The following is a 12396-nucleotide window of genomic DNA, read 5'->3' as shown; positions in this document are numbered from 1 at the left end:
TTTTCTAGCTTGGAATAATTTCGTTGTTAACCCAGGTCGTACAATGCAGGTCGATTCATAAACATTTTCTTTGTTCGCTGGATGAAAATAGCACTGTAAAGATGTCATTATTAAACTCAGAACCTTTACTCCTCTTAAAACCCACATGTTCCAAAAATATATGACAGTAAAGTGCGTTTATCATCACCAAAACTAGCCTAGATTCTATGCTTGTAGCCCAAACTACCGGTACAAACATAGAATCTATTGTTTAGTGGGTGGCGTTATAACCCTATGTATAATGATTATTAAACTGCTAATCATGGATTACAAAGTCTTTTAAAGTTTTGAAATCACTGCCTAAATAAAAGGCTAAAAAGATGTACATCCGTAAAAAAAATCCTTAAAGACTCTTAGGGACGATTGCACAATGTTGCACAAACTCAATAAACGAACATTGTTCGTTTTGGTCAAAACCCCCTCCCCTAATCGAACGCTCAAAAGTGCGACATCAAACGTTTATATATGATGTCTAGTGTATGGTTAACCCAAGAAATTGGAGAAATGTTTCCCTTGAATCTGACTGCTCAACAGCGAAGAATTCCTATGCAAACGACCTATGGTATAGAGTGGTGGCCTGTCTGTTGGTATGTACATTCACTGTTTGTGGCGCAGATTTACTTGTGACAGGACGTGAGTTGTTCATTAGTCTGTTAGAAGATTCTGAAAAGTTGTCTTTTACTTGAAATGAAAATGTGTTGAATTCAACAAGTAACTGTCTTTTTGTCCCGTTGGATTCAATCGATCGCCACGTCGCAGATTCTACCAGTATTTTGCCACAGGTGTCAATTCAAGGTGTGCAAAATACCATTACTTCTATGTATATATGATAACGGACCATGCTAGTTTTGCATCATATCCTTTTATTGCACGCCTACTTCAACTATCAGATGTTGAATTAAACCCTTGACCGGAGAAAGACACTCTGCAAGCTATGAAATCACCGAAATCGGAAATATTGAACGAAATAAAAAACACGCGTGAAGAAATTCGAAAAGAAGTGCAGGACTTAAAGACAACACAGACACAGTTACAACGCTCCTGCTCTAAAATTGGTAAAGATTTTCAAGATTTAAGAGCCTCTGTTGGCAAAATAGAAACAGACTTAAACAAGATGAAAGAAAATTGTAATGTTACCGAGTTAGACCTATCTGCCATTTCTCAAAAGCTTGACGAAGTGGCTGATCGTTTAGACCAACTTGAAGATGACGCTGACAGTTATATATGATGTAAACTATAGCGAAACCTGTAGTGGTCACACCACTACGATCGGGGTAATGTAAACACATGATTGTAAACAGATTGCCAGAAACCAAGCACCATATCTCACATTAGAAGTAACTTTTAATCAACGTATTTACCAACTTGGCCGAAAGGGTTTGATGAGAGTACGTGTTGTACATTGAAGAGACTTTGTCATGAATACAGTAGGTAACCATGACTACATTATTTTCTTCTGACCTTCATGATGCAATAGCTTATAGCAAAGATACTCTACTATGAATACACAAGATCAACCTCATGTTTTCTGAAATTGAAAGTAATTGTAGGTAAGGTAAAATCATGAAATGGCTCTCCAGAGTCCAAAGTTTATGAAAATGACTTCATTTCCTTGAGAGACGTCCACCTTAAATACATTATTGACCCTACAAAGCTATTTCACTCCATGCCATGTCGAGAATATTGCTTCTGCTTGTCTTTTTTATGGGCACTATACCCTATTTTCTGTCACGTGATATGACAAATTACAATCAGAAATCCCAATCAGGTGAGTTTACGAATTCGATCTCTCTTAAGATATTTGTTGGGGATCCATTTTGACCTTTTTAGTTTCCTGATTCAGCATGCAGTTAATAGTTGTTAACATTAACATGATTATTCGTCACAAAGCTTCGATTTTTTTAGGATTGTCAAGATTGTAGTGGGTAGATGGAAAGTCATGAGATAGTGATCGCCTTGCCTTGCACTCTATTCAGAAATTGCATATGTTTTAATCTATTGGTACAGACATGGCTTTCCACAACCGACATTTGTAATAATTGCCGACATTTGTAAGTTAACTGACATTTGTAATAATATTGCCGACATTTGTTATAAACTGACATTTGTAATAAATTTTGCGAAAGACAATTGTAATAAAAATTTACGATATTTGTAATAAATTTCAGAAAAAAATGTGTAATAAACCTGCCAAAATTTGTAATAAAAGAAAAGTTAAGGAGGTTCGACCTGGTTTTCAGAAAAATGGAGTTACTCATCCTACATTTTGAAGGGAGATAAAATATCGTCATTACAGGTTTCCTAGAATCAAGTTAACAGTTATGTCATTCTTAGCCACATGCCCCTTCGAGTCGAGTCTTTGCAAATCAATCAATCAATCAATCAATCAATCATTCAATCAATCAATCAATCAATCAATCAATCAATCAATAATAACTCTACTTATCTATCTACATACTACCTATCTACCTACCTACCTACCTACTAGTACCAGTACCTACTAGCCAGCAGTACTCTTTTACGTCTCATTTACCAACCCATCAGTCCAAATCATCAAGCTATCACTTGGTCAACACGTCGTGCTTGCATGGCCAAATTGTTATATCTTAATCATTGCGGACAAGTAATGTTGGTTGGTTGGTTGGTTGGTTGGTTTCTCTAGAAAACATATAAACGGCGATTTCACAACCAGCAGTAAACTTGTGGTGCAGTTGGTGGCAAAAACTTGAAAGTTCCGTAATGGGTTGACAAGTAATCATCATCGGTAATTTTTAAAACAAGCTAGTGTATCATTAAGTCTACATCGACATATTCTTTTCTGTGAGTGTGAAGAGGTTAACATACATATAAAGGCTATATTTCAGACATCACACACTACGGACACTATGTGTTATGGCTACTGCATATCGTCATATGTCGTCAGAGTCTAGGGTACACACACCAGCTTCCAGTTTCGATTATACGTAGTACCGATGAACAGACCTAAAGTTCTCTATTAAATAACCGAAACGACTTTACTGTATCTACAAGATCTAGAGTAATGTCACACTATACCAATGTTACAGATACTAACATATACTAGTATGTTCGGGTGACATGCGCAGCTGAGTTCTTAGGTGTACCTCTAATGTATTTATTGGCTACAAAAAAAGTCGTTTAAGTTGATCCGTGAACTAATTGTACTTATGTACAAAAAGAAACATAATCGCTTGCCAATAATTGTCCATGATATTAGAACTTCTGATGGTTTTATTAACACAAGCCTATGACAGGCCAACTAACGATAGACTAAATTTCTTTAAATTGGATTTGAATAATAGAATTAGATACGTAACACCTGTATCAAATTTGGTGCTAAATGTCGTCGTAAAACTTCCCTGGCTTGTAGAATAAGTTATTACGCAGGGAATTGTAATAAAGATTCTTAGTTTCAGGTGTTTAATTTGTTGAAATCTAGGATTGGTGAAGGTGAAGGTTTTATTGTAAATAGCCGAAAACTAGTGGGTTTCCTATCAATTCACTCGACACATTCTAAAGTATTTTGATACGATCACATCATAAAATTATATATTCATATGTAAATGCTGTTCTTAAACATCTTTAAGATGCCGGAAATTTTATTACAAATGTCGGGCGTTTATTACAAATGTCGGCAATTTCATTACAAATGTCGGCAATTTATTACAAATGTCGTTAGTTTACTTCAGGTGTCGGCAATTTCATTACAAATGTCGTTAGTTTATTACAAATGTCATTAGTTTACTACAAGTGTCGGCAAGTTTATTACAAATGTCGACAAGTTTACTACATTTGTCGTTCATAGAAATGATTACACATTTATGCAATTATTACAAATGTCGGTTTTATTACATAAAAACGTGATTTTTATTAATAATATCGGCGTTATTAAAATGTCAGCAATTATTACAAATGTCGGTTGTACACTGTTCTCGCCGCAACGCTCGTGAAAGTACATGCATGGAGAGAACCCTGGAACACTCCTGAAAATACCTGTGTTCTGGGGTTCTGTCAATTCCGTAAGTTCTAATTCCAATTTCTTGATAAAAATTACTTTAAAAATGAACTAAATGCTAATCTAAAATGTGACATAAGAAATTAGCGGAATTGTTATGATCACATTGTTTGGTCATTTATTCTTTTGATAAAATTACAAAGAGTAAAATATTAATTAATAGTAATTAATTGTTAACATGAAATCTACATTATCATTGCCTTTGGCAAACTACTAAATGAAGCATCTCATCAAATGAACATTCAAACTACATGCATGTAGTAAAAAGGGAACACGTAAAGAGAAAATTAGTTTCAACATCCTAAATACATGAACAACTTTGTAACCTCAATTCGACGACTGTCGACTCTTACATATAGTTATTTTTTCAGTTAGTTTGCTCTGTAAACATGACAGTTAGCACTCATATTTTGCATACGATATATTTAAGATTGCCTCCGCTTATTTCACTATTTCCTGCACACATAAACTCGCTCTGTTGTACCTTCAAGGTGAAAATGTCGCTCACAAGTGAACTTTGCATTTTCAAACATTTCAATTGCTTTCTCCATACCCCACATAGTGCCTAGACCAAACCCGCCATCAAAGTATAAAGATACCGGCATGCAATGCATCAAACTACATACGTAGAAAGTAGTAGCGGTCGGGTTATCTAAATTATCGGTGATTTTAGTGTGGCTATCAATATCAATAACAATGTAATGGCCGTCACTTTTAAGTACACGATAACATTCTTCCAATACCAAATCTGGTCTAGCCTGGTCGTGAATCGAATCTATCGACAGCAAAAGCTCGAATTTTCCTGACCAATCAGCGGGGAGTTTGACAGCGTCATGGCAGTAGAAGGCCAGGTTTGGAAGTTTTAATTCGTCTGCCTCCAACTGGGCTTCCTTTACTAGCGATTCTGAAAAATCTATGCCGTAGAAGGTGCTCTTGGGGAATAATTTTGCAAATTCGAGAATCGCTGTACCCTTGCCGCATCCAATGTCACAGACCATAATACCAGATTCTGTAGTAAAGAAGATGTGCATTATTTCAACAAAGGAATGTGATCGATGATAGATTTATATTGTTGCTTGATAATGGCTGTTTTAACCAAATACAAAATCACGTGCTGGTTGATGAAGCATGTACATTTCTATGACATGAACACAAATACATTTAAACTACTTCTACTAACTACAGGTTCTACCGAATCCCAATGTTAATAATTTAGATGTTGATGCATGAAAAGTTGATAAAAATTTACATCTAATGTGAGATATATGGAGGGAGGGTTTCTGGTAGTATTTTAATGATCTTTCATGTGATTAATTTACAATCATGTTTTTACATTACATCATAGTGGTGTGACCACTACAGTTCTCATCATAGTTTACATTGAATATCATAAATGTTTGAAGTCGCACTATTGAGAGTTCGTTTATGGGGAGAGGAGGGTTTTGACCTAAAAGAACGACGTTCGTTTTGGGGGGAATTGTGCGACATTTATGCGATCGTCCCTAAGTTGTGTTAAAAATCTATGCAAAGAATTATATTCACAGACTCAGGGAACAACAGTCTATGTTGGTTGATGGTAGGAGATGTATTATCTACAGCTGTAACGATCTAAATGCAAGTTCAAATTGTTGGATCTATGTTGACGTCACTTACCCAATTTTGCCATTACGTCATCCATATCTTTCAAGAATTTTGGAACACCAGAAAACCTAGTGGATGATACCCGGTCCATCACTTTGTGAAATTTGCTATAAACCGAATATGGAATACCTGTAAATAAAATATTAGGAATACATGATCTCCTGATATTGTAATTAGACATTTTTTCTCGTTCAGCCAAGGAAATTACGAGCGACCTAACGAATGAATGAATGCATACGACCTAACCTTTGTAACTACAAGTCGCTAGACGAGTGGTGACAATTCATCCTTATTTAGGTGACCTGTATTTTTTGGCTGAATGAAGAAAAATATTGGGAATAGTAAATGAAAGAAAATCGGGGAAAGTAATGGCAGTTCTGAGTGTTTTGACTCATCAAGTTTCAAACGAAGTAGAACCAATGACGTAGACACGCATTGTCGTGACAAAGACGCGCGTTGCTGTGACGTAGAACGACCAGAATATATATTCCATATTTTTTGTTGAACCTGGCTTGGCCATCATGGTATAATATCCTAGACAGGGCTTCAGTTCTCAGACTAGCTGTAATAATACTAGTCTGTATATTAGCTGGATCTATGATTACTGCTCTTCTCTCGTTCTCTGTTCAGCTTGTCCTGATAGCAATTCTAATCCATTATTTAGCTTTGCAATTAAATATCCACATCAGTTGATTGCAATTGATCTCACTGGGAAGCGACTATATTATTACATATTCAAATGAAGTCATTATGTAAATGTAATATGTAAATCTGATAATGTAAATTTAAGTACTACACATCAGGAGTGATAATTTACATGAAATGCCAATGTTACGCAAATATAAACATTTGGGTATTCTAAATTCTTTCCTTTGGGCGTGTTGGAATTACTATCAGGACAAGGTGGGTAGAGAGCACGTATAGCGGAGTTACTGGTCCCGTGAGTAGACGGCTATAATTATACCAGATGTACGTAGCAATTGAACTATCGTATCTAAAATCCACGTTCTTAAACCAATGTCAAAATTGCTATTGTGTGTATATATGGCCCAAGTATTGAAAACAAGTACTGATAGGTTTGGTACAGCTTCATGCTGTTTTGATAACAGGACACCAGGATGAGGGAAATAGAGTATGTTCCGAGGATAAAATAATAGATGTTTAACCTAAACAGTGTTCTGAAATACACACACATAAACACATAAACACATAAACACATACATACATACATACATACATACATACATACATACATACATACATACATACATACATACATACATACATACATACATACATACATACATACATACATACATACATGCATGCATACATACATACATACATGCATACATACATACATACATACATACATACATACATACATACATACATACATACATACATGCATGCATGCATGCATACATGCATACATACATACGTACGTACGTACGTACGTACATACATACGTACGTACATACATACATACATACATACATACATGCATACATACATGCATACATACATACATACATACATACATACATACATACATACATACATACATACATGCATACATACATGCATACATACATGCATACATACATACATACATACATACATACATACGTACATACGTACGTACATACGTACATATACATACATACATACATACATACATACATACATACATACATACATACATACATACATACATACATTCATTCATTCATTACACAGACTGTATTTACCTCTAGGTCCATCTGGTTCCATACACTTCAAGACATCATTATAGCCGTCACACAGTGTAGGTACAAATTGTACTGTGTTGCCAACGTTTGCAAAAGCCTGTCCCTCAAGAAGACAGTCCAAATGTGATGGCGGTATAAAATAAGTTTCCTCCTTGGGATTATAGTCAACAATTCTCCCAGTTACCATGCCTGCAAGCCACTCTCGTACATATCTATAGAAACAACAATTTCTTAATTTTTAATTTCTAGAAAGGAATGTTTATCATATACTTGTCACCATTATTCTAAAATCAACCACTAGCGGTATTGAATATTTTCGAACGTAACATTTTTCTTTAATTTCAAGTACTGAGTGATTATTCAAACAAGTACAACGAAATAATTGTATTGGTCCAAGGTTAAATGTGAGTCGGACAAACTTTATAAATCAGGCAAGTATATATGGTATCATGGATTTACATGTAGTCGTAACTAAAGTTATTTTCAAGGTCGTTTTCAGGTATTTTGTTTCTATATCCGTGGAAGTGCTAAAATAGGTCATTGTAACTGATACACTGTCCTATTTTGCAAGCTGGTGACCTAGAATAATAGGAATGAAACATATATCTGTAGATAAGTGAATGAAGTCTGAGTGTGGGTAAATAGTGCTGACATTGCTTGCTTTGTGGATGACCTTGGGATTAACTTGACACTTAACACTTCTAAGTGAGATTTGGCCATTAGGCAATGGACATGTTAGTCTTGCTGCTAGACGTTCGGGCTTTCTTTCGATGCTATAACTATAAGCGAACGAAGTTCGCATGTGAGGGCCTGCCTCGGATGTTCCATCCTCGATAGCGTTGTTCGGCTGTGTGTCGTATTTTATCGGAAGAACATCCGAGGGCTAGCTGATAGACTATGGACATGTTGAAGGCATGAACAATCATCTTGTTCACTTCGCCATGTCCAATAAAAACATCCACCATAATACATTTATCATACTTTCTTTCATTTAATTTGCCTTGTAAAACTGATTTCTAATGAAGTAAATTGTGAAATGGCAATATTCTTCAGTCTTGCACGTAACAGATCTAGAGTAAAGTTCATAATTACAACGATATGGCAACATTACTCCCAACCACTTTTTCGATAATTGTTATGACAGCTGATCGACAGCTATCAAGTGGCGAGACTACTAGTGTGTACCGTTGCAAAATATTTCTCACTGTCTACACTTGATCGGTGTCTATGCCGGAGTTAATGATTAAATACTCATTTTTCATTGGAGACAACGGTGAATATCACTGTCTCACCTTAAGCCCCGCCATGATGAATATAGCTGGAGACACAGAGTCTATTTGCAAACCTCATTTGTGTATAAATTCCGACCTTTAAGAGGTCATATGGGTCAAGGTCTCAAACGAAAGCGTTAACTCTAACAACTTTGAAGCAGTACTTGCCTAAGAGTCTCTGTGCATTCACTTTCGAGAGCTGTGGTCAAAATTATTAGGATCTACGTAAAGTACACAGTTGTTCGAGTTACTGGTTAATAAAGTGACGTGCACATGTCCCCTATAGTTCTTTTTTTGGGGGGTCTTTTTTATAATTGGTCACAAACTCTAGACCAAAGGCATATTTACGCCTTTAAGTTGAATATACGAGTGTTTTTGTATATTTACTAAAAGCAATGATAAATAATTATTTTATCATCTCTTATCATCTTACACCCCAAACTCTAAAGTCAGCTACTCACTCCCCCACTTGTGTCAAAAACAAGTTCAGCTAAACAACTTCTTTGGTATCAATGGCAGACCCTGGGCAGACTTATTATAACTGTGCCAATGTAAACATCGTGTGCGTGACAGACATACTAGTACTCCTTGTCCCTCAATGACCTGTCAAGGTTCCAAGTCTTAAACAATGCATTCAACTGAAACGATTTACCCTCCCTACATTTATTGGGTATTAAACGACCCTTTTTTCAGTAGTAAAGTCGTTTCCAATAATAAATTTAAATTTGGAGAAAGCAGACATTTTTTTTCAGCTGGCCTGATCAAGTCGTAGTTTGGTAAGGTTTTGGTGAAACTGGCACTGGACCAGTTGAATTGAGCGACCGAAGTGGGTACAAGTGTACAACTGTAGGTCTACAGTTATTTAGATGACGCTACTTTTATTAGCAGTAGTTTCTTTTATAATATGGGCTCATTTAATGTAAGTTACATAAAAATAGAATTTCATTTTCGCATAGGTCCTTCCACTGAACTGCCCGTAGATTACCTATTTAAGTCATGACTAAAGGAGTCGAACAAAAGTGTAACATTGGTGAGACGGAAAGACTTACCTTTCTTTCTTGTTTGCTTCTCGAGCGATTTCAGTAGATGTTTTCGGTTCTCCTAATCTCGACATAGCTTGAAACAGTCCGGCTGCTGAACCTACAGCAAGGCCGATGGACAGGAAACCTGATGACAGCACGCCTTGAATTCTGCCCATGAACTCCGCACTAGTTTCTTTCGATGCCATTGTCTGCTTTCAATGTAGTATGTATGAATCAATGATGTCGAGATCTGTATCGAGGTACAGAAACAGAATACAGTATTAAACACTCTATTTCTAACTATAGCCATTTAAAAGTACACAAGAATCCATCTACTAGTATTTTGCAAAATTTGTAAATTTTAGGCGAAACAACAAATGGGCGAAAAACCGGACCGAAATTTACGACCTCAGCGGGGTCAAGTATTCTTCACGAAATCGCCTAAAAATCACAGTATTCCTATCAATAATTCCAAAATCGATTCTCCTAGCACAGAAGGAGAAATATCAGTGGAGATTTTCGCTTTATAGTATCCAAAATGATGAATTGTTGTGAAAGTTACGGCGAGTTGAAAATGCCCCAAAATACGGCTGGTGAGCACTGAGCCAGCCACAATTGTAACCGTACCAAACGATCGGAGTGTACACAACGGAGGCTCACTGCGTAATGAGCTTTCACTGTTGATTTTACCCATCATGCTCTGCACCCCTTCCCGCCTCCTCTGCATCAGATAATTAAATTGTCGTACCCTCTTGATGTACTGATATCCCAGCTAATCCGACCAGAGTTAAAACAAATGAATAAAACGGAATGCACAGGAAGCGACAATGTTCATTTTTGCTAGTAATTCTTGCATTTCCTAATAAATATGGTCTTGACATTTTCCCCATTACAAAGGTCATTGGGAGGGGATTCAAATTTTGAAATAAATTAAAATCACTAAAATGAGGCCTAAAACGTGAGTCTCATCCTTAAATTCAAAACATTTGATGACTGGTGAGGTCTTAATTCGACAGCGTAAGAAACAGCAATAGTGTGGATGTCATGAAGTGACCTTCTGAAAACCAGCTTTGAAAATATCAATGAATATTTTCCTTTTGAATAAATAAAGGGTTGCACACTATATTATTTTCAAGGAAAACTTCATTCTGAAAGATTTTTAAAAACATGTTACTGGCCTTACACTCGCAAAATTATCATGAATGCCTGACATGGTGCACAGAACTGAACAGAGGGTGTCTTACTCTTATCAAGGAAGAAATACCCCAAACTAATAATTGACGTTGAAAATGAGAGTATGAACAGAAATGGGAAACTTTATTTTCGGTATGATATCATCGTGATTTTATGTTTAAACAAGTGCGCGTGGAGTGACTATGCAGGTTTAACTAATTTTAATTTATGGAGATTACTCGTATACCGGTTCATCTCTGTGATACTCGCGTTCAAAAATGTTTTAAATATATTTACCTCCTATACGTTATCATTACGATTTATACCTTCACTCACACACAGAAGACAGTGATGATTATATTTACCATTCGAAATAAAGCAGTCCGCGCCGTGAACCTTACCATGACACGAAATAGTCCATGGGCCAGAGGGGGTTACCGTGCACCCCCCCCCCCCACAAACCTCCAACTTTGGTATTTTTTTGTTCACTGGAGTCTACTGAATGAGAAACAAGGGATGCACTACCTGTTTGGCCTCGATATCAAATTACATGACTGTAAAATGGTGGAGGGGGGGGGGGGTTACGAAAAAATGTTGAGTCAAGTAGGGGGTTACGAAAAAGTTCAAGCCAGGCGGGTGTGGGGGGGGGGGGTACTCAAATTTTCTGTTTTTTCAAAGCAATTCCTCCCCAGGTCATAGGTTATACACAATGACGGTTCCCTAACCCAAAATGGAAGTAGTATTAGTGAGATGCTAAAATTTCCCCCACGTAATTAGACAATATTAATAATGGGTTACAGTAAAATGTCACCCTCCCCTAATTCCATTTTCTAACATATGGCCCTCCCCCGATAATCGATTTGTAAAAGTGACCTCCCCCTCCCAACCCCCTCCCCATGTTAGTACAGAAGGATCCCTCAAATTGGTACTGCTAACCAACAGTGCCACAGCTCAACTGTAGGCCTGTTGGGGAAGAAAATATATCATTTTTACATACGAAATTCACACCAATTACTACATCGCCGTCTTCGTTCAACACATACAATCAAATGTCATGCACGGAAAAAAAATCCCTGAATTCTGGTCGGTTACCTTGTCGACACAGCAGCAGAAACTGTTCTTGACAACCATGATGGTGCATGTGTATGGCAATTAGGTGCATTCTGTCAAAATGTGTAATGTCGTCACTATGGTATCAAATCTTTAAGATCAGCAAGACTTGTAGTGGAATGATAAACTGCATATGAGACGATATATGTGGTATGAACTGGAACATAGACTTTATTTATCAAAGCCCTGAAACCTCCCGGCTTCATCCCTAGGGCAGAGTCAGAAGTCGACTCCCTCACCCCAAGGCCAGAAGTCGAGTGTCAAATCACTTTACAGGAAAAGTTGGAATGTCTAAACATGACTATATGTAAATTACGCGAATGACGCGTAGGTCCGTGAATTTGAAACAAAAGGAC

General features: G+C 36.8%; 1 protein-coding gene across 1 annotated transcript; it reads right to left on the bottom strand.

Moving 5' to 3' along the window:
• Nucleotides 1–4521: 4521 nt before the first annotated feature.
• On the bottom strand, nucleotides 4522–9963 carry LOC144447200 (S-adenosylmethionine-dependent methyltransferase Rv2258c-like). The gene is made up of 4 exons (XM_078137104.1): nucleotides 9785–9963; nucleotides 7465–7676; nucleotides 5726–5842; nucleotides 4522–5081 (listed from the first exon to the last, which is right to left on the bottom strand). The coding sequence occupies exons 1-4, from the start codon at nucleotides 9961–9963 to the stop codon at nucleotides 4522–4524; spliced, it is 1068 nt and encodes a 355-aa protein (XP_077993230.1).
• Nucleotides 9964–12396: the final 2433 nt, after the last annotated feature.

Source organism: Glandiceps talaboti, chromosome 16, assembly GCF_964340395.1.
Source record: "Glandiceps talaboti chromosome 16, keGlaTala1.1, whole genome shotgun sequence".
Classification (NCBI taxonomy): Eukaryota; Metazoa; Hemichordata; class Enteropneusta; family Spengelidae; genus Glandiceps; species Glandiceps talaboti.
The sequence above is the reverse complement of the archived record's forward strand: the minus strand, read 5'-3'. Positions and strand labels throughout refer to the sequence as shown.